We start from the raw sequence: 23,131 nt of genomic DNA on the forward strand, positions 1-23,131 counted from the left end.
ATAAAATCAATTTCCAACTAAAAGTCATCAAAAAAGATAAGGAAGGACACTTCATATTCATCAAAGGAAAAATCCACCAAGATGAACTCTCAATCCTAAATATCTATGCCCCAAATAAAAGGGCACCTACATACGTAAAAGAAACCTTACTAAAGCTCAAAACACACATTGCACCTCACACAATAATAGTGGGAGATTTCAACACACCACTCTCATCAATGGACAGATCATGGAAACAGAAATTAAACAGTGATGTCGACAGACTAAGAGAAGTCATGAGCCAAATGGACTTAACGGATATTTATAGAACATTCTATCCTAAAGCAAAAGGATATACCTTCTTCTCAGCTTCTCATGATACTTTCTCCAAAATTGACCATATAATTGGTCAAAAAACGGGCCTCAACAGGTACAGAAAGATAGAAATAATCCCATGCGTGCTATCGGACCACCACGGCCTAAAACTGGTCTTCAATAACAATAAGGGAAGAATGCCCACATATACGTGGAAATTGAACAATGCTCTACTCAATGATAACCTGGTCAAGGAAGAAATAAAGAAAGAAATTAAAAACTTTTTAGAATTTAATGAAAATGAAGATACAACATACCCAAACTTATGGGACACAATGAAAGCTGTGCTAAGAGGAAAACTCATAGCGCTGAGTGCCTGCAGAAAGAAACAGGAAAGAGCATATGTCAGCAGCTTGACAGCACACCTAAAAGCTCTAGAACAAAAAGAAGCAAATACACCCAGGAGGAGTAGAAGGCAGGAAATAATCAAACTCAGAGCTGAAATCAACCAAGTAGAAACAAAAAGGACCATAGAAAGAATCAACAGAACCAAAAGTTGGTTCTTTGAGAAAATCAACAAGATAGATAAACCCTTAGCCAGACTAACGAGAGGACACAGAGAGTGCGTCCAAATTAACAAAATCAGAAATGAAAAGGGAGACATAACTACAGATTCAGAGGAAATTCAAAAAATCATCAGATCTTACTATAAAAACCTATATTCAACAAAATTTGAAAATCTTCAGGAAATGGACAATTTCCTAGACAGATACCAGGTATCGAAGTTAAATCAGGAACAGATAAACCAGTTAAACAACCCCATAACTCCTAAGGAAATAGAAGCAGTCATTAAAGGTCTCCCAACCAAAAAGAGCCCAGGTCTAGACGGGTTTAGTGCAGAATTCTATCAGACCTTCATAGAAGACCTCATACCAATATTATCCAAACTATTCCACAAAATTGAAACAGATGGAGCACTACCGAATTCCTTCTACGAAGCCACAATTACTCTTATACCTAAACCACACAAAGACACAACAAAGAAAGAGAACTTCAGACCAATTTCCCTTATGAATATCGACGCAAAAATACTCAATAAAATTCTGGCAAACCGAATTCAAGAGCACATCAAAACAATCATCCACCATGATCAAGTATGCTTCATCCCAGGCATGCAGGGATGGTTTAATATACGGAAAACCATCAACGTGATCCATTATATAAACAAACTGAAAGAACAAAACCACATGATCATTTCAGTAGATGCTGAGAAAGCATTTGACAAAATTCAACACCCCTTCATGATAAAAGTCCTGGAAAGAATAGGAATTCAAGGCCCATACCTAAACATAGTAAAAGCCATATACAGCAAACCAGTTGCTAACATTAAACTAAATGGAGAGAAACTTGAAGCAATCCCACTAAAATCAGGGACTAGACAAGGCTGCCCACTCTCTCCCTACTTATTCAATATAGTTCTTGAAGTTCTAGCCAGAGCAATCAGACAACAAAAGGAGATCAAGGGGATACAGATCAGAAAAGAAGAGGTCAAAATATCACTATTTGCAGATGACATGATAGTATATTTAAGTGATCCCAAAAGTTCCACCAGAGAACTACTAAAGCTGATAAACAACTTCAGCAAAGTGGCTGGGTATAAAATTAACTCAAACAAATCAGTTGCCTTCCTCTATACAAAAGAGAAACAAGCCGAGAAAGAAATTAGGGAAACGACACCCTTCATAATAGACCCAAATAATATAAAGTACCTCGGTGTGACTTTAACCAAGCAAGTAAAAGATCTGTACAATAAGAACTTCAAGACACTGAGGAAAGAAATTGAAGAAGACCTCAGAAGATGGAAAGATCTCCCATGCTCATGGATTGGCAGGATTAATATAGTAAAAATGGCCATTTTACCAAAAGCAATCTACAGATTCAATGCAATCCCCATCAAAATACCAATCCAATTCTTCAAAGAGTTAGACAGAACAATTTGCAAATTCATCTGGAATAAGAAAAAACCCAGGATAGCTAAAGCTATCCTCAACAATGAAAGGACTTCAGGGGGAATCACTATCCCTGAACTCAAGCAGTATTACAGAGCAATAGTGATAAAAACTGCATGGTATTGGTACAGAGACAGACAGATAGACCAATGGAATAGAATTGAAGACCCAGAAATGAACCCACACACCTATGGTCACTTGATTTTTGACAAAGGAGCCAAAACCATCCAATGGAAAAAAGATAGCATTTTCAGCAAATGGTGCTGGTTCAACTGGAGGGCAACATGTAGAAGAATGCAGATCGATCCATGCTTATCACCCTGTACAAAGCTTAAGTCCAAGTGGATCAAGGACCTCCACATCAAACCAGACACACTCAAACTAATAGAAGAAAAACTAGGGAAGCATCTGGAACACATAGGCACTGGAAAAAATTTCCTGAACAAAACACCAATGGCTTATGCTCTAAGATCAAGAATCGACAAATGGGATCTCATAAAACTGCAAAGCTTCTGTAAGGCAAAGGACACTGTGGTTAGGACAAAACGGCAACCAACAGATTGGGAAAAGATCTTTACCAATCCTACAACAGATAGAGGCCTTATATCCAAAATATACAAAGAACTCAAGAAGTTAGACCGCAGGGAAACAAATAACCCTATTAAAAAATGGGGTTCAGAGCTAAACAAAGAATTCACAGCTGAGGAACTCCGAATGGCTGAGAAACACCTAAAGAAATGTTCAACATCTTTAGTCATAAGGGAAATGCAAATCAAAACAACCCTGAGATTTCACCTCACACCAGTGAGAATGGCTAAGATCAAAAACTCAGGTGACAGCAGATGCTGGCGAGGATGTGGAGAAAGAGGAACACTCCTCCATTGTTGGTGGGATTGCAGACTGGTAAAACCATTCTGGAAATCAGTCTGGAGGTTCCTCAGAAAATTGGACATTGAACTGCCTGAGGATCCAGCTATACCTCTCTTGGGCATATACCCAAAAGATGCCTCAACATATAAAAGAGACACGTGCTGCACTATGTTCATCACAGCCTTATTTATAATAGCCAGAAGCTGGAAAGAACCCAGATGCCCTTCAACAGAGGAATGGATACAGAAAATGTGGTACATCTACACAATGGAATATTACTCAGCTATCAAAAACGAGTTTATGAAATTCGTAGGCAAATGGTTGGAACTGGAAAATATCATCCTGAGTGAGCTAACCCAATCACAGAAAGACATACATGGTATGCACTCATTGATAAGTGGCTATTAGCCCAAATGCTTGATTTACCCTAGATCCCTAGAACAAACGAAACTCAAGACGGATGATCAAAATGTGAATGCTTCACTCCTTCTTTAAATGAGGAAAAAGAATACCCTTGGCAGGGAAGGGAGAGGCAAAGATTAAAACAGAGACTGAAGGAACACCCATTCAGAGCCTGCCCCACATGTGGCCCATACATATACAGCCACCCAATTAGACAAGATGGATGAAGCAAAGAAGTGCAGACCGACAGGAGCCGGATGTAGATCGCTCCTGAGAGACACAGCCAGAATACAGCAAATACAGAGGCGAATGCCAGCAGCAAACCACTGAACTGAGAATAGGTCCCCTGTTGAAGGAATCAGAGAAAGAACTGGAAGAGCTTGAAGGGGCTCGAGACCCCAAAAGTACAACAATGCCAAGCAACCAGAGCTTCCAGGGACTAAGCCACTACCTAAAGACTATACATGGACTGACCCTGGACTCTGACCCCATAGGTAGCAATGAATATCCTAGTAAGAGCACCAGTGGAAGGGGAAGCCCTGGGTCCTGCTAAGACTGAACCCCCAGTGAACTAGACTGGTGGGGGGAGGGCGGCAATGGGGGGAGGGTTGGGAGGGGAACACCCATAAGGAAGGGGAGGGGGGAGGGGGATGTTTGCCCGGAAACCGGGAAAGGGAATAACACTCGAAATGTATATAAGAAATACTCAAGTTAATAAAAAAAAAAAAAGAAATGTATTCGCAACATTAAACTTGTGATATTTCTTCTCTAGCAGCTTTAACCATTTGGAATTGCAGTAAGAAAAAAATTAAAAAACAGAAAAGGGGAAAAAAAAAAACAATGCCAACCAACCAGAGCTTCCAGGGACTAAACCACTACCGAAAGACGATACATGGACTGACCCAGGGCTCCAACTGCATATGTAGCAGAGAATAGCCTTGTTGGGCACCAGTGGAAGGGGCAGCCCTTGGTCCTGCCAGTTTGGACCACCAGTGCAGGGAAATAGGGAGGGGAGTAAGGGGGATGGATGGCGGAATACCTGTATGGGGAAGGGATAAAGGATGGGGGCTTATGGACAGGAAACCAGGAAAGGGACTAACATTTGAAATGTAAGTAAAGAAATATATTTAATAAAAAAGAGAATGGATCAATTTGCATTCTTCTACATGCAGACTGCTGGTTGAACCAGCACCATCTGTTGAGAATGCTGTCTTTTTCTACTGGATGGTTTTAGCTTCTTTGTCAAATATCAAATGACCATAAGTGTGTGGATTCATTTCTGGGTCTTCAATTCTATTCCATTGATCTACCTGTCTATCTCTGTATCAATACCATGTAGTTTTATCACTTTTGCTCTATAGTATAGGTTGTGGCTAGGGATGGTGATCTCCCAGGTGTCCTTTCATTTATTTTTATTTTTTCTTGGATATTTTATGTATTTACGTTTTGAATGTTATCCCCTTCACGCCCTCCCCTCCCCCCGCTTCTATGAGGATGCTCCCACTCCCACCCTCCCACTCCCATTGTTAAGAAGTCCAGTTTGGTTGTGATACACAAGACCAAGTGTTTTAAGGATTCGCTTATTGGTCAGCACATACATATAAGTAACATTTTATAGATTAAACAGGTAGTACTTGGGAATTTATACGTATGTACATATACATATATGCATTTCACAACAGTTAATGAATGAAGATGTCATGAAAGGGAAGGGGGACTAATGATATTATATTATGACTCCCCCAAATAAGTTAAGAATTAAAAATAAGAATGTTGTTTACTACATGCGAAATATTCAATAATTTACTTTGTATTAATTTTCAGTATTTACAAAGAACTTGATATTTCCATTTTCTCATGGTTCTAATGCTTATTCTCCACACTCACAGCATATGAGTGTCAATAGCTGGGCACTCTCACTCCATATGAATCCCCCCCTACATTTTCATTATCATCTTTTCTTTCTTCACAATCCCAAATATAAAGGCTATACAATTATTCAGAAATCTCAGTCTCATTGGATCATTCTCAACTCAGATATGCTCCATCAAAACATATAAACTGTTCCTGCCTATTTCCATACAGAATTACAAATTGAGTTGAAACCCTAATAAAACATATACTAATAATATACCCTGTACAATTCAGAAGACTTCATCTCTATCTTCAGACCCTAAAGATAAGTTAAGCCTTTTGTCTCAATATACATTCATCCCACTTGTGTGTATATGAGAGGGACATATGCTCACAAAGGTAGAGGCAACCCCATTGCCCATCAGCTGACAAATGTGTGGACAGGAAACGGTATGTATCTAAACAATGGAAAATTATTTAGATAGAAAAATGAAGTACTGTTGCTGGGCATAGAGGCACATGACTTTAGTCCTAGCACTCAGAGTTTGAGGCCAGCCTGGTCTACATGGAGATTTCCAGGGTAATAGTGAATCCCTGTTATAAACAAGGGTATACTTATTGCTACATATTGCTACATATTTCCATAGGAATGAACTTTATAAAAAATATAACTTAAAGAAGCTGGCCACAGAAAGATACATTGTATACAATTCTAGTCCTAGAGTATTCTGGAGGTTCTATGGAGTTTTTAGTGACTAAATGTAAATTCTCACTTTCTTAGAGCCAAGGGAGGGACAATAATGTAGGAAGGTGATCCTAGAAGCTTTTTTATTCAGTGACAACACCATCCTAACATTGACTATAGTGAGGATTGCAGGAATGTGTGATTATGCTAAAACTATGGACTTGCAAACCTTAAGGGTATGAACTGTAGTGTACTTGAGTTGTATCTTCATATAATTATCGTTTGAAAGCACCAGAGATCGCATTTCACACCATTTTGTACACCCCTTCATTATACCTACATCATAATCAGCAAATGTTTTCTAATCATCTCTGAAACCAACAGAAAGGAAGGACTTAAGCTTTCTGACTCAGTGTGCTCTATGGAGGCACCACCTCTCCAGGAGCTCAGATGCTCTCCACACATGCTACAGCAGGTGGATTTGAATAAGGTCCTGTGGTGATATCACACACCCTGGAGCTTTAAGACACAGTGTGCTGTGTGAATTGGGTGTCTCCTAATTACTGAGTACATCACAGCCTCGTTACACAGCTGTTCTGCTTTCCCGGGTCTTACTTATTCTTCCTCGAGGTTAAATCAACTCACTCTTTAATAAAGACAATGGTAATGAAATGCAACCTGCACAGGTCGCTTGGCTGTAGGTTTCATGTGTTTTCCAGTGAGCCTCTAAATGTGGTGATTATTTAGAGCCTAAGAATTATGTTCGGAATGACCAGATAACTGTCTTGGAGTTCCAGTTTCTTGGATTCTGGAGACTTAAATCTTCTCTCATCATTGATTTAAATGTGTAGTTCCCAGTTTCCTTATATACAACTTATGATGCTGAGTATGATATTTGATCTCTAATGAATTCAATTTATTACCATCTTTTAACTCTAGCCATCAATTTTTAATGAGTTAGCAAGGGGCCATTTTGAGCATGCCAAAATATTTAAAATGCACACGAAGCATTTGATGTACATGAAGACATACATGAAGTAGGTAAACGACTTTGTGCCACACACCTATTGGGTGTTAGTGCCCGTGCAAATGTCCCACTTGCTCAGCTTGTTGGAACTAGAAAACCTAACAACACAGACATATGTGCTTAGTTACAGCACGGGCCACAGCTGTAAGCTGCACTGCTTTTAACAATCATTCTTGCTTTTCCTGTGTCTGTCCCCTCTCTCTGACCTCAATCCCTCACACACAGAAGGGCCGGTAGCACCTCATTTCTTTTCTTCTCTGCCTCAACTCTGAATGGCGTCATCATCATTTAGTGTGAAGAAGAGAGCAGCCAAAGCTCACATCGCTCTGCTTTCTGGGTGTGGTTCTAGCCAGCAAGAGGCTTCCCCACTACCTAGTGCCTTTCATACTGCCAAGTGGATCATTACTAGTACAAGGGGTTTTGTGTCAGATCACATTCTGCCTCTCCGGTGCTGGTACTCCTCACCTTAACTCCTTACACAATACTCTGTAGATGTTAGGCCTGGTTCTTCCTTCTAGCTCCATGCTCCCAGAGATAAGATTCAGACTCAAGAGATATTTACAAAAACCTTGGCCATATAGCTAGGCTCCTCTCTGACTAAATCATACATTAAAATAATCCAGTTATTTTTAACCTACATTACAATAGGCTGTGCTCTGGCACCACACGTCCATTTTCCCCAGTGCATTCCCTGCACCTGGCTCTATTCCCGAATTTGCTCTGCCTCTCGGATGCCGCATGCTCTAGTCTACCCTTTCCTACAGTCCATAGGTGTCCTAGTTGATAGGCAATGCGTCATAACAATACACAAAATCTTCTCTCTACAGCTCCCCAAATCCTCACATACATCCCTGCCATGATTAGTTGTCTTTGAAATTGTCACAGATGGCTGAGGCAGAAGGTTGCTGTCAGGTTTAATTGTATTTTTAAATTTAATTAAAATATAATTACATTATTTTCCTACTTCCTTTTCTTTCCTGCAACCTCTCCTGTGTCCTTACCTTTTTGCCCCTTTCATGTCCCCATACACCCTCTCAAATTTATGGCCTCTTTTTCAGTATTATTGCATATATTTGAAAAAGTGTATAAATAAAATCTATTGAGTTAATTTAGTGTTGCTTGTGTGTGTATGATTTCAGGAATGATCACTTCATTCTAGATGACCAATTAGGGAAATCATCCCTGGGCAAGTTTACTTACCCCTCTACACAAAGTAATGAGTTGCTCGTACCCCCAAATTAGTATGTTTATCGGTATTGTCATTTTTCGTATCTTGCTTAGGAAGCCATACTGCTAAGATCTTTATCCTTTCCAGGAGACACAATCCCGCAGCAGATTTCTGGGTCCCGTGTCTTTGAGGGAGTTTAGAGGATGTCTTTAGAGTCCTGGGACAAAGGAAACCTGAGCATTCACATTCTCTCTGCTTCTTAACTCTGGATGCATGACCAACTTCCTCACACTGCTGCAGTCACAGCCAGAGTCACTGTCCCTCCTTGCCAGCCAGGATGGAAAATTATGAGCAAGACAACTCCTCCTTCCTTAGTTGACTGTGCCGGATATAGCTAGCACAGTCTGTTTAATCTCTAATGGTGATTGACAGCAGACTTCTTTTCTCATTTCTGTCTATAAATGCCACTCATCTGCATGTCCCCATGAAACCTGTAGAGGGAACCAGTTCATATTGGGACTTGTATCAGCTAAACTCTTCTTAATATGCATATATATATGCAAATATATAATACATATATTTAATAGTTAACATATAGCTATATAACTGCTGAATCTGAGTGTGTGAAATCATTCTTTTGAATTATTAGGATAAAACTACATAATTATTTAAAAGGAGAGACTAAAAAAAGATGAAGAAAATTTTAATTTTTACAGCAAAGCTTTAATTTTGATTTTTCTGGTATTCCTTTCTTTTCTAAAAGACGTGGGTACTAAAATACCCTCAGAACTTCTCCAAAGGCTTCCCTGGCTACAGCCTTGGCAGTTCTGTTGTTAAGAATCCAGTTGCCTTTTTGTTGTCAATCAAAGGCAAGTGAGATAGCAAGCCATGTAGTAGTGGGTGAACTTCTAATAGTGAACTTTATTAAGGGAACAGAAGGAGGACACTCCGTCTTGGGACTCTAATTCGTGCCCATCCCACTCTAGCTCATTTTGATTCAGCATTGGGTGATCTCCTTCTGCTCTCAAGCCCCATGGTTTTTGCCTGCCTCATATTTACTCTAGTCTCTTACACTACGGCTGTTTGTGTACCCGTCTGATCTCTTTTATTGAACTGGAAGCTCCTTGGAGAGGGAAAACATGACTGGCCATATTTTTTAACCTTCAACAACAAACATTATAGAAGGAAATAAAGGAAAAGAGAACAACTTACCTGTGTTTTCTTGAGCATCTCTTATACAATCAGAGAATGTTTCATTAGTATTTTGGGAAGTTTCAAAAAGATACGTGTGTCATCTGCCTGAATTTTACCTGATTATAACTCAAAATAGCCAGATGAAGACAGGTGATCAATGTGGATTTTGTTAAACTTAAGACTTGAAGCTAGAACTTATGGATGAAAATTATTGGGAATCGGGCAAACCTCCTGCATGCCCACAGGAATGTGGGACTCTCAGTTTTCCGTGTGTGGAATTCGTTCTGCCCAAACACACGTCACAGCAGAGTTAATGGCAGCACTCATTGTCATCTGGCATTCATGGATCAAATTTTCAGATCCCAAAGAGGAACTACAAGGTGAGTCCAAATCCATGGCCTATTTTCTTTCTACAAACCTGTAATTGAGGTAAGATATTCCTTTTCTAGGAAAAAGGGGAGTGAGTGCAGGGGAAGAGGCAGAGGGAGACCAGCATTGTCTTGCACACAACATCTATCTCTTTGCATGGAGTTATAAAGAAGTAGCAGAAAGAATTCCATTGTCACAATGATTTCATCCTGTGCTATTAATCTCTATCACACTAAGCATTGTTATCTTGGTTTTACAGACAACAAAAATCCAACCTACAAAAAGGAACTAACCTTACATTTCACAATTAGTAAATGTTAGAGAAATAAACACAGCACAAGTTCCTGTCCTTGGCTTGACATGATGCACACTGCAAAGGGCAGGTATTTTAGGACATGTGTGAGAGAATGACTGAATGCATGCATCCATGGATAAATAGGTGGAATAAACTATTAAATCTGGATGTAAGTGTAATAAAACTTAAAAACTTTGATCAATAAAGATGCCAATGGCCAATGGTGGGCATAGCAAATCACACAAGATTTCCTCAGATTTTGTGACCTACTTAACTGATATTTCCACCAATTCACTAAAAGGGGTCTTAATTGAGGCTTTCTTGTAGCAGGGAGTTTTTGCTTCACTGCTTCGTGCTCCCAGTGGATCACATGCAAACACCTGCCCAGGAGCTATCTTTGGATCTTCAAGTGAAAGAAACACATACATAGCTTCTTTTTAAAAATGTCTACCTCAAAGGCTATGCTCTCCTAAACCTTCCCCTGATACTCCAGGCCCAGTTGTAGATGTGGCCAGTGGCCACTAACCTCAAAGTCTCCTATGGCTTGTTGGCTGTCTCTCTTGTAGCTCTTCTCTTCTGTCGCCCCTTACATCCTGACAATTCTCCCCATTTCTCTCTGTGCCCTAATCCACACAACTCTAATGGTCCCAACCCATGCCCAGCCATTGACCATTGGCATCTTTATTGATCAATCAAAAAACAATCCGGGACAAGGATCTTTAGTATTTGGGTCTGCAGATTCCCAATTGAATCAAAGCTTGAGAACCAGTCTCCAACACATTCTCTTTCCTGTTACTATAAAATTTCACAACACTGCTAGCAAACTCGCTAACATGGGCTAAGCCAAATCAGTATTTCCAGGACAAGGCCACGGTCACTCCTGTTTGGCTACAGAATAAATTATCACTTACTTCCTTTGAGTCAAGAGTTGTATACTCACACTCACACTATGTACATGAATATGTTTAAAGTCATCACATCATCAGAGATGGAGCCAGCGACATGACTAGGTGAGCATTTCCTTCTCTACTAAACAGTTACATCAGGAAATCAAAACACAATCCACTAAGGTGAAGTGGTGGATGCGTGTGTCGGGGGGTCTTTATGGGAAAGGGGCTTCCTTCCACACCCCTACCCTCAGTTCTTGGTCCTGGTAAATGTCAAAGCAACCCTACTGTGTGACACCACTGTCCACTTTGCTCAAAGTAGCCCTACCCTGAGATGCCACTGCGCAGTCTCCTCATGCAGCTGTATCCCCTCATAGTTTCAACCAAGCAACCACCCTCAAATGCAGCAGCCAGAGAAAACAGTACTTGCTAAATATTTCAGTGTTTATGGAGCATCTTGACTCAAGTATAAGAGAAACAGATAAAAGGGGGCTGAGGTATGCAGTCTAATCTGCTTTGTCAGCCCAATAACTGGTATAAAATGCGAACAGAATTACTGTATCTAGCCTTAGCGACTAGTTGGGGTAGACATGTGAACTGTTTCTATGACAATGAAGCTGATGATTGTGACAATCTTCAGCAGAAGGACAGCACGTAGGTCACTGCCTGTCAGAACAGAAGAAGGTCATAACAAGCAGCATGTCACTGTACAGTCTGTGTTGTCATCGTTCTCTTTTAACTTGGACACTTCTGACACTGAATCCGTACTGCAGTATTACTGCTGACCACACCCAAAGTTAGATATTATCCCGAGGAAGTGAATGAAAGAAAGGAACAGCATTGCCTTTGTAAATTTACACCTTCCCAGAAGTGCCTTCCCTGAAGAGAGTTAATCTCCAAAGGTCACAGATACGCTTGTATTTGAATATCCCTTGCTATTGATCTAAAATCTTCCAAATTATAGCATGTCCAAGCCAGGTGTAAGAGATTAACCAGTCAAGCTGCAAGTGAACTGAGCAGTGTGTGCAAACCCATTACCTCAGCCCAGGGCACGCGCACTAGGGATTTCCTTTATTTACTCTCTCTACCTATTTTATTCACAGTCGTCTCACTACGACCCCTGTTTGGAAAGGCAGGAAGTGAGATTTCACAAGATCGATGTCCACAATAGAACTAGAATACATTTCTAGTTACAATGCTCCAAAACAAACAAACAAACAAACAGAATCAAGAGATAAAGATGCCTGAATTTATGAAACGATAAGGCATGTTAGTCGAGTGACTTAGGAAAAAATTAAATAAAAGCCAGAAAAGACAAGAGAGAGTAACACATGTGGTCCTTGAAGACCAGAGACCCTGCTGAGTGATTACAGAAGGAAGCCCTCTCTGACTCCCCTCATCTTCCCCAAGGTAAGCAGCAGGTAAGCAGAGTGGAAGCACAGTGCATGGTGGTTATCCTCGGCGCCTAGGCTACCCCTTTCGTGCTAAGTGTTTTGATCGCAATGCCTTATTTAGGTCTGAAAGCAATTTTGCTGGCAGTTTCAGGAACTAACATTATCCTAAATTTTACAGAGGATGCCAATCTCAGAGAGATTAAGTAACGTGCCCAAGGTTACACAATTAGGGGAAGAGCTGAAAGTAACATCCTCGTCTCATTGTTTCCAGTGCGTTTAACCCCACTTAAGGATGCCTGAGCACATCAGTTTGTAAGATCTGAGCACACGTTTCCATCATTGCCTCTAATCAATGAGTTCCTTCAGGGAAGAGTTTATTGCTCATTAATTTTACATCTCTAAGGCATGGAATAAAGCCTAATCCAGAACAGGAACTCAATGACTGTCAAGTAAATAAGATGATGAATTCAAAACATTAAAGATGAAAGGAATTAATTTGAAAAAGAAAAATTAAGCTCACAACAAAAGCTCATTTGATACAAGGATGCTGTCCCCATGTAAGCTTGTGTCCCCCATTTCTATTTTAGTAACTATGACTATTTTATGAGAAGCAACATATTTTTTTTGCTACAGAAATAAATGAAATGCTTTTTAAAATGTACTTTACCCCAGGACTTAAATGAATGATTGAAATTCTATAATCAGAACATGGCACAACCAACAGCAGCATACAATCATACGCTGCCTATAATAAGCTTCTTGAAGTGTTCTAATGGGTTTCAATTTTGTAATCTAGGCACAAGTATAAGATATGCTCTTGACAATATTTAACACAAGTGCTTCAACTGGCTTTGGATTAAAAAAAAAAGAAAAGAACGTCTTTTGCATTATATAGATGCTCTTAGTTTCCTTATCAGTAAGCAGACAGTCTTAACTGGTACCTTCACATCCTCTGCCATCTTCCTCCAGTTTTTGGCCAGCTTGACATATGCAGTAATAACTGCCAATCGTATTCCAGCATTGGTCTTGACAGCCACCATTGTCAACAGCACATTCATTTATATCTGCAATTGGATAGATAAATAGAATCAGCCTTTGCGACCTAAACCCAAAGAAAGAAACTTCAATGTCTCTGCAAAAATTGATCCAACACTTTGACATTCCTTCTTCTTTGGGGTTAAAGGAGGAACAAAAGGAGCATCTCTTTTTATTTTATTTGTTTTCTGTCTGCATGTATGTGCATATGTGTATGCATATGCGTGTGACTGCAAGCATACACGTGGTATACAGCATGCCGATGGAGCTCATAGGACAACCTCAGGTATCCTCACCATCAGCCCTGTTGGAGTCAGGTCCTTTCTGTTGGATGCTACAACAGTTACCCCGAGAGTTTATGAGATCTCAGTTTCTGTCACATCTTGACACAGAAGCAGGCAGTGCTGTGCCAGGCTGTGTATGGCATTCAACCTCCGGTTCTCCACCTTGTTCAGCAACTGCTTCATCGAGTAAGCTATATCCCTACCCCAGGATTTCATTTTAATCAGAGATGATGTTCTCTAGAGAAATACCCACTTCCTAATCTTTGATATCTGAAGTGCTACTTTTGAAGGGTTAAATGAGGAGCCCTTAACATTGAAAATTTTTGGACATCACAAGTACAGAGAAATTTCATAGCAGTTAGCATTTCGGGATGAGATCCAGAATGCAGGGAAAAATGATGGCCATGTTCTGTATTAGCCAGCATGTGTTGGGACTTAAACAGAGCTATGATGTGGTTGTGCCTACTTCTAAACCCATGGCTAGAAGTCATCTTTAATTACAGAACTAGATTTTGTGCATTCCTCCTACCCAACTGACCTCTGAGATGTATTCTAACCATTGTCACATTTGAAAGTGACCTGCCAGGTACGACTGTTACAGTTCTGTTCAATTCAGCATGCTCAGTACATGCAGAGGAGTTATCTTGCTGGACCCTTGCTTAGTGTGATAAGGTAGATGCAAGGGAGTGATGGGCAAGGGAGAGCATAAGGAAGCAGGTAAGAAGGGACACTGGGGGCAGAAGGAGAGTGGAGAGCAGTGAGGAATGGCAGAAGCCGAGTGTAAAGAGACGGAGGCGCTGTGGTTCCAACCTGAGTAACTTAACTGCCACAGCACAAACGAGGAGGTAACAGGCAGAAGGAGCTACAGGGACTCTTGCTTAGACGTTACTAACTGCATCTACCCCTGGTTATACCACCTTCGAAGCTGCCTCTGCTTGTTTTAAAAGTATTCAGTGAAGTGTGTCACCCATACGGGAAAGTAGCCAATCCTAAAGTATATCTTTTGATTTTGCAAACACAAAGTATACAAGGGCAACATTTTTTTTTTTATTGTAGGGGATCCAACCTGAAGGCTTGTGTGTGCTAGGTAATGCTCTGCTGCCGAGCCAATCCCCAGATGACCGTGATCTTATTGTGAGGATAAACTATGACTAAAGTCCAAGAAGCACTCTCTGCAGCTCAAGGTCACAGATGTTGTGTTTTTCTTTTGTTTTTGTTTTTTGAAAGAAAGACTATCAGTCAGCATTTTTTGTTTTGTTTTGTTTTGTTTTTGTAGTGTGTGTAGACAAAATTGAACTGTGAATCTGTGTGTGTGTTTGTGTGCATGCGTGTGTATGCATATGGTGTGTGTGTGTGTTTGTGTGTGTGCGCGCGCGCGCACGTGCGCGTGCGTGCATGCATAAGTGCACGCACATGTCTGTGTTGGAGACACATCCATGTGCAGCATGAACTTGCAGTTCACGCCCTATTACTCCTGAATGATATTGTATTCTGTGGATCTATCAGAATGTGTATCTATACATTTTACAGATGAAGCATAATTGGTCATATTTTCTTTTTGGTTTCAATGACTCTGAAGAATGGTAACATGGATATTCTTATTTAAGCAAGCCTTCAGTGGAGTTACACTCGTACTTTCACTGGATAATAAATCTCAAAGGGAATCATAGGATCAAAAAGTCTGACATGTTCTTTGTTACTATTTATATTTAAGCATTCTCCCATGGAGATTATTCTAATTTATACTCCCACCAGCTGTGTACTGGGGACCAGATGCTGCTAATTCTTTCCAGTATTTGGGATGTCCTTTTTTCTGTTGCAGGTCCTCTGAGGATTTTATAATAGCATCATGTTGTGACTTAATTTGCATTTTCCTGGTTATTAATTAGGTTAAAAATATTTTCATGCTATTGCCATTTGGGTGACATTTGTGGAAAACTTTGTTCAAACAGTTTGTCAACTTGTTTAACTCTTAAAATGTTGGTCATTCATTTATTGGTCTTAAAATATAATCTCAAATAAAAGAGATATTCACAATCCATCTCATCTCACTTCAAGGTTTCAAAGGATGTTTTTTTTTTTAACATGCACATCAGAGGAGTGGAAATGAATCTGTATTTCTATGTTATCTACGGAGATTCATCTGATCAGATTGAGAACATTCTGATTACATACATATTTGAATCATAAACAAGTGGTAAGTCTTACCACTACTGAATCTATACAGAAAATTATTTGGTTTTGACATCAAGTGCCTTTTGCATCTCTAAAATATATATTACCAATATATTGTGCCTTTTAAATATATTTATGAATTCCAGTAGGCTTTTTAAATTGATCATAGTTGTTATATTATGATGTGACTATTTTTCTTTCCTTTCAAGACTCTTCCCCACATTATTTTGTAGCATCAGATTCTTACATTCATGTTTCATAGGAACAAAAGCAAGTTCTTCGTTTTTGTATGCTCCAAATATAATTTAGTTTCCTTTCTTACTTAAATATTTGAGTTCATTTATTATGCCACCTGCAACATGTGGCTGTGCTTGTGTATTGCGTTTCTACATATGTACTGTGCATGTGTGTGTGTGTGTGTGTGTGTGTGTGTGTGTGTGTGTGAAAGAGAGAGACTGACTTATTAGCTAACATTTATTTATTATAATACATATTCAAGTGTACAGCAAAATACACTGGGATAAATTGTGTGACTATGGGGATTTTTTTTCTATTTTACATAGATGTCTAAATATACTATGTTAAGCTTTTCTCAATATTTTCATACTGGCTTTTATTACCCAACTTTCCCAACAGTACTTAAGTCTCCATTCTTTTTCTTGGAATTCATTTTGAAGATGGACCATGTTTCAAGATGGAATAAATAATATGTTTGCATTAGATCATAATTTTTCTTCCTTATTTTTACTAGGATAGTTTTAAATTCCCATATATCTTTCTGTTATCTGTTGTTTGTAATTTATCTATCTTTTATCAACTATCTATAACCTATCTTCCATCTACTATCTATCTATCTATCTATCTATCTATCTATCTATCTATCTATCACCTATCACCTATTTATCTAAGTTTGTGTTTATTTATCAATCATTTATCTATCACCTATTTTTTTCTTTCACCTATTTTTTTATCTTTCACCTACCATAGTCTACACCTCTGTCTTAGTCACTGTTCTATTGCTGTGAACAGACACCATGCCCAAGCATGTTTACAAAAGAAAGCATTCAATTGGGAGTTTACGGTTTCAGAGAGTTAGTCCTTTATCACCATAGGAGGGAGCATGGCGTCATACATGTTGCTAGAACAGTAGGTGAGAGCTACATTTTGACCCATAGGAGAGAGAGTGAGAGAGAGAGAGAGAGAGAGAGAGAGAGAGAGAGAGAGAGAGAGAGAGAGAGAGAGAGAGAGAGAAACCTGGTGTGGACTTTTGAAACCTAAGAGCCCACTTCCAGTGACCCACCTTCTCCAAAACAGTCATACCTCCTAATCCTTTCTGAGAGCTCATCAAGTGGGGACTAAGTGTCAACCTATTCTCATTCCAACCAGCAAACCATCCATGCAACCTCTCAAGTCCGCTGTGTGACACTTATCTTGTGTTTTCCAAATGTCTAAAGGTTATTCATTTTTCAGCAAAGCTCATTGGTCTTCTCTCATAATTTTCCTGTGCCTTGTCACGACGGCACAGAAAATAGCAGTACTTTCTGTCTTTCTTTTGCTGTTCTAACTCCAATCATTGTCTTTTTACTTTTAATTATATTTCTGTTCACCTCTCTATGTGTGACAATCTACCTGAACAGTAAGTGGTTAAAAGATAATGTGTTATTTTCTTTTTTGTTACTGGGAATTGACAGGCCCAATTTGGTGGTCCTCCATGTGAGGTCCTTCAGACCACCAGTAGAATCGGGTGGCAGTTGAACTCAATCTGTGTGCTGGATGTTCATTCTCAGACTGGAATCTGGGTGGAGGTGCTGGGATTCCTGTTTGGTAGTGAGATATTTCTTTCTCCCTGAATGTTTCCCCTCTACATGCCAACCATGAGCTTTCTTTCTGCTTGTGCTCAAAGTCAAGATATTTTATATGGTAGCTTTCATCCTCAGAGAGACTATTTCAAGAAGTTCAAAGAGAAGCTGCAATATTTCCTATGATCCACTCTTAGAAGCCAATGGCATCATGTCTGAATCTATTGAGCAAATGTACTGAAGGGCAGCTGAGATTAGAGGAGAAGGAGGGGGAAAAGAGGAAGAGAAGGGGAATGAGACAATGACTGGGAGAGACAGAACTTCTTCCTTTTATAAAACAGTTGCATGTATGACCTGGGAGAGGAAGAAACTATAGCTGCTTCAGAAGAGAGCATATTGCGCTGACATGTTTAAGGTAGGGCACACATTTTCCTAAAGCTGAAACGTTGGCTGTGCCTCACAGTTTTTCATGGTTTGTCTTAATTATTCCTCAGCTTAAAGCATTTCCTACAAGATGTGAACATTTTTCCTTAAGATTACTTTAAATTATATCTGAGATTTTCAAACTGAGGACTTTCTAATCTCTTTTTATTAAATACTAGATAAATTCCATGATTGAGACAGTATATATTCAACAAAATCTCAATACTTCAAACTTTTTAAAAGTGCTTCATATTCTAACACTTGTTCAATATAGAGTTAAAGTTATATGCATATGTGTCACATAAGTATAAACATATATATTTAATCAATTCTAGTTTGCTACTCAGGCTTTTCATATTTTTTATATCTTCAAGGATTTTTCTCAGTCTCTTTATTGGATTTTGTTTGTCCTTTTATGATTGAAAGTTCTGTTTCATCCAATTTGTAGCTTTATTAATGTAACCACATTTTCCTAGAAGATATGACCCTTTGTGATAAAATATGCCCTTTTAGACCTAGCATGTCTCATTAAAGTTGACTTTTTGTGACATTGTTTCATGCATCAATTTCCTTCTGCTTACTGTTGGCATGAATTTCATACTCTAGAGTCTACTTTTACCCTTCATTATCCACCCATTTGAGAATTTCTCATGAATTATTTGAACATATTCTAGCTCTCTCCAAACATAAACACATTGTAGATCCCTTACTTTTTTACCTATATGTAATTACTTGCATTACTGACCTATAACTACTGAAATATTTGAATTAAATCTATCATTTCCATGTTTCTATGCTATCATCTGCTATGTTATAATTCCAACCCAAAAGTACCTTCCTTCAAATTTAGTATTTAAGTTTTCAATTTTCCTTCTTTTTAAACATTCTATTCTATATTAATTTGTTAATTTTAGTGGTAACTGTAGACCCTACACCATTCATTATTATATCATAATATAAACTAGTGTTTAACCACTTCCAGAAACTCTAGTCACTGTAGTTATATTGATTCTGTTAGACTTAGGCTTCTGCATCACTACCATGACTACTATTATCACTATGGTCGTGTCTGATGTTTAAACTGTGTCCACCTTATATTGTTATTTTATGGGATGAGTAACTTAGGTTCACCCATGTATCACTCTTTGTGGGACTTATAATTTTTTTCTCCATTTACCTGTCCGTTTCTAGAACAATGTTAATTTTTTGAAAGCTGAACGGAACATGTATTTTCATATTTATAATTAGTTAAAAATTTTTCATGTTTTAGTTGTTAGTAAATATATCTTCACCTGGACTTTCATTTTAATAATTTTACATTGGAGGGAAAAATTAAAATTTAAAATAGTTACCCTGTACCCAACATCTCACAAATCACATAAATATCTTACGTTAGTTAGGTGCGCTTATTTAGTTAATGAGTAAGTTTCAATAGGGCACTATTACATAGTCACACTTCATTGACATTTCCTATTTTTGCATAATACCTTTCTTCTGTCTCAAGATTCCTGCCATGATATCACACTATGTTTAATTGCCTTGTCTCAGTCTCAAAACTTTCTTTAGTTTTGATGTCCTTGAGAGTTCTGAGAAAAACTAGTCAGATATTGTGTAGTCCAATTTGTGATTTGATTTTGTGCGATGTCTTTCTTGTCTTAGGTTAGAATCATATATTTTGAACAGAAAGACTGTTGAGGCTTGCTCTGTTGTTATGTATTGTAATGTTAAATTCTGTACCCAAAAGTCTAGGACTATGAGTGAATTCTCACATTCACAGGATTTTTTTTTTTTTTGTGCAACCTCATTCCTTAATTTAAAGCTATTTGTTAAATAGAATTGGCTAGAGCCAATTACTAGAGGGATTAAAGTTGGGTGAGTTTGGAGTGATCTGGTTGGAGGAGGAGAGACAGAGGGAGAAGGAGGAGGAAGAGAGAGGACAGGGAAAAGCCACCGTGAGGAAATATGGACAATGAGCATAAGGCCAAGAGAAACAGCATGTATCTGGGATACAATGCTGGGGCATAGCCAGGCTAGCAGTTAGAAGAGTAGATTGGGGTGACCCCCCAGTAATGTCAAAGCCAAATAAAATAACTATAGTCTGAATCTCATTTATTTGTAAGCTAGTCAAGGTTAAGTTTAAGTAGGTTGTATTACAGAGGACCACAGGGATAAATGGCAATTTTCACATCAACAGGACTTAGCTGTTGCTGCTGACCTTGATCCTCTGGCTGATTAAGTACCTTCTAGTTTCCTCATTTTACAGTAATAAGGCTGTCTTAAGTCTTTTATACTCTTTGGAGCAAAGCCATCATACAGAGCTATACATTATGAGTGGAGAGTCAAATATAAAACTGAAGTATTAGATGCATCCCACAGTCATCTGCAACACTGCCTCACAGGAGGGCTACCTCTTCTCCATTTATTGTCAAAATTTAAAGAGTCTTCTTAATAGAAAGAACAGCTCGAGGTTCGCTATTGGCCTTTTCAAGCCCTTTATATGTCATTCCACCATCATTGTTGGAAATAACGTGACTGGTTTCTGTGTTCACTTTACAGATACTATCTCATTTCTATCCATCATATATTTTACTATAATGCACATTTCTGATTTTCTTTCTTTGTATGTATATGTGTGCATGATGTGCTTGTAGTCGTGTAATCATTCCCATGTGTGTGTGTGTGTGTGTGTGTGTGTGTGTGTGTGTGTGTGTGCGTGTGGAAGCCAAAGGTTAACATCAAGTGCCTTCCTAGATTGCTCCCCATTTTAGTTACCAAGTCAGAGTCATTTGGTGAACACAGAGTTTGATGACTCCACTATTCTAGAAGGCCAGCTCATCAGGAGTGTGATCTCTCCACCTTCCCACCCCTAGGACTACATCTTCATAGCTTTCAGCCCAGGGGTGGGAATCCAAACCTTAGTCCACTTTGGTAGGTATTTGGCAATCTCCTGGCTCCTGATTTTTTTTTCTTGTCATTTCTGTCCATTGAATTTTAAGTGCAGCTAATTGGGTACTGACCTTTTCCTTTGACTTTCAGAGCAACACTTCCTAGCTCCACCTGTGCAGGCACGGCATTTCTCTTGCCTTCTGTGCCCTTGCCTACTGTTTCCATGAGACCTAGCCATGGTTTGTTTCATACTATTTTCTCTTTTAGTTTGTTTTATAAGCATATACTTTTGTTCTTGGCTTCAGAGCAGGCACCCCATTGTCCCACCTCTTCTCATTCTCTCTTCCTTCCTTCTCTGAGGTGCCCCAGGAAAGCCTGGGTGGGCATCCAAGACTGAGGTAGATATCCTACCCTGCACATTATTTCCATTAAGGATGAAACATCCTTAATGTGTTTTATACAATGAGTGGCTCTTGATTTACCATCTCTGGCATAAAGCTACTGATTTTATTATTTAAAATCTCTTCTACAAATCAGGGAAGTCAGATGCAAGGTCCTGTATACACAAGAATATGGAGTGCACCTTTGTAAGATAAAGGTAGAAAGCTAATAAATTTAAGATACAAAATGTGGTGAATGATGAACCCCTTCAATATGCATTCATTTTTCTTACTCCTGATGTACACTATCAATAAACCTTAAACCAAATTTGACTCTATACTTTCAGGAGGCTTACAAACAGTTAATGACACTAGATTAAAATTTGGTAAAGTTAAAAAAATAAAAGGAAATTAGAGGTTTTGTTAGTCAAAATGATTTGTATTAAAAGAGCCACAGAAAAGAACTTAATGTGTCTTTTTGCTTAGGAGAAATTTAGCAGCATACCAAACTTCTAACTATATTATAAAAATATAGTTTATATTTTTAGAGATTAAAAGAAACACCATAAATAAAAGGCATACATGGAAAAGCTCAAAGATATACTCATAGAAAATCTTATTTCAGGAGATAGACCAATAGACATAGCTCAGTGGTTAATAGTATTCCCTACTTCTGCAGAGAACACAAGTTCAGTTCTCAGCACCTACACTGAGCAGCTTAAGACCATCTACTAACTCTGGCTGTAAGGGATCTGAGCTCCCTTCTGGATTCCACAGGCATCTGTACAGTTCCCTACATACACACACACACACACACACACACACACACACACACACACACACACACACACACAAACACAGATGGGGAGAGGGAAAGAGGGAGACCTATATAGACATAATTAAACATAATAAAATAAGATTTATTTTTAAAATATTTGTGTTTATAGTGTTGGGTTTGAATCACAGGCCTTATATTTTTTAAAGAAATTGCTATCCCCCCTTCTTTCTCTCTCTCTCTCTCTCTCTCTCTCTCTCTCTCTATATATATATATATATATATATATACATATATATATACATATATATATGTATATATATACACATATATATGTATATATATATAAAACCTTTTCTGTAATATATGTATATATACATACATATATGTGTGTATATATATGCACATATATATATTACAGAAAAGGTTAAAATGCAAAATACTTTCATGCATTTCTTCTGTCAATGTAAGCTGACTGCTTCAATTGTTAGATGAATAATCTAAGGAAAGGTGAAGCCCTGACTGCCTTGATCTGTTGGCTTTCCAGTTGCTCAATGACTTTTATGAACATAAGACATATACATGCGTTTTAAATGACATTAACTTTTGCTTTTCTCTAAAATAAAATAAGAACAAGTGGTATGTGTTAGGTGACCTCAAGTACTCAGAAAAAATATTACACAGAATTATTGTTATCAGCTGAAAACAACCTTGATGTTCATAAGTAAACATTTCAAAAGTCATTGACTTTGAAGATGGTTCTGAAAACCAGGTCAACACTTAGGTTTTAAATTGTAGTTTTATAAGACTCAGACATGATAGATTTCAGGCCGTTTCATGTAGCCAATGTCATTCAAGGTTGCAAATAAATTTGGTCTTTCAAAAGCAAGATGAATGACAGAATGTTCTGACACACAGCAAGTCTT

At 38.5% G+C, this 23,131-nt stretch overlaps 1 protein-coding gene across 11 annotated transcripts in view; it reads right to left on the bottom strand.

The window, feature by feature from the left end:
• Egfem1 (EGF-like and EMI domain containing 1) overlaps positions 1-23,131 on the bottom strand; it is a 651,262-nt gene that overhangs the window by 199,882 nt on the left and 428,249 nt on the right. For all 11 annotated transcript variants that reach the window (XR_010063603.1, XR_005500283.2, XR_010063604.1 and 8 more), the window contains 1 exon segment: positions 13,390-13,512. Coding sequence is in view for 8 of the 11 variants with exons in the window: in XM_063281764.1 (XP_063137834.1) it covers positions 13,390-13,512 (123 nt within the window). In the remaining 3 variants the exon portion in view is untranslated.

Source organism: Rattus norvegicus, chromosome 2 (assembly GCF_036323735.1).
Source record: "Rattus norvegicus strain BN/NHsdMcwi chromosome 2, GRCr8, whole genome shotgun sequence".
Classification (NCBI taxonomy): Eukaryota; Metazoa; Chordata; class Mammalia; order Rodentia; family Muridae; genus Rattus; species Rattus norvegicus.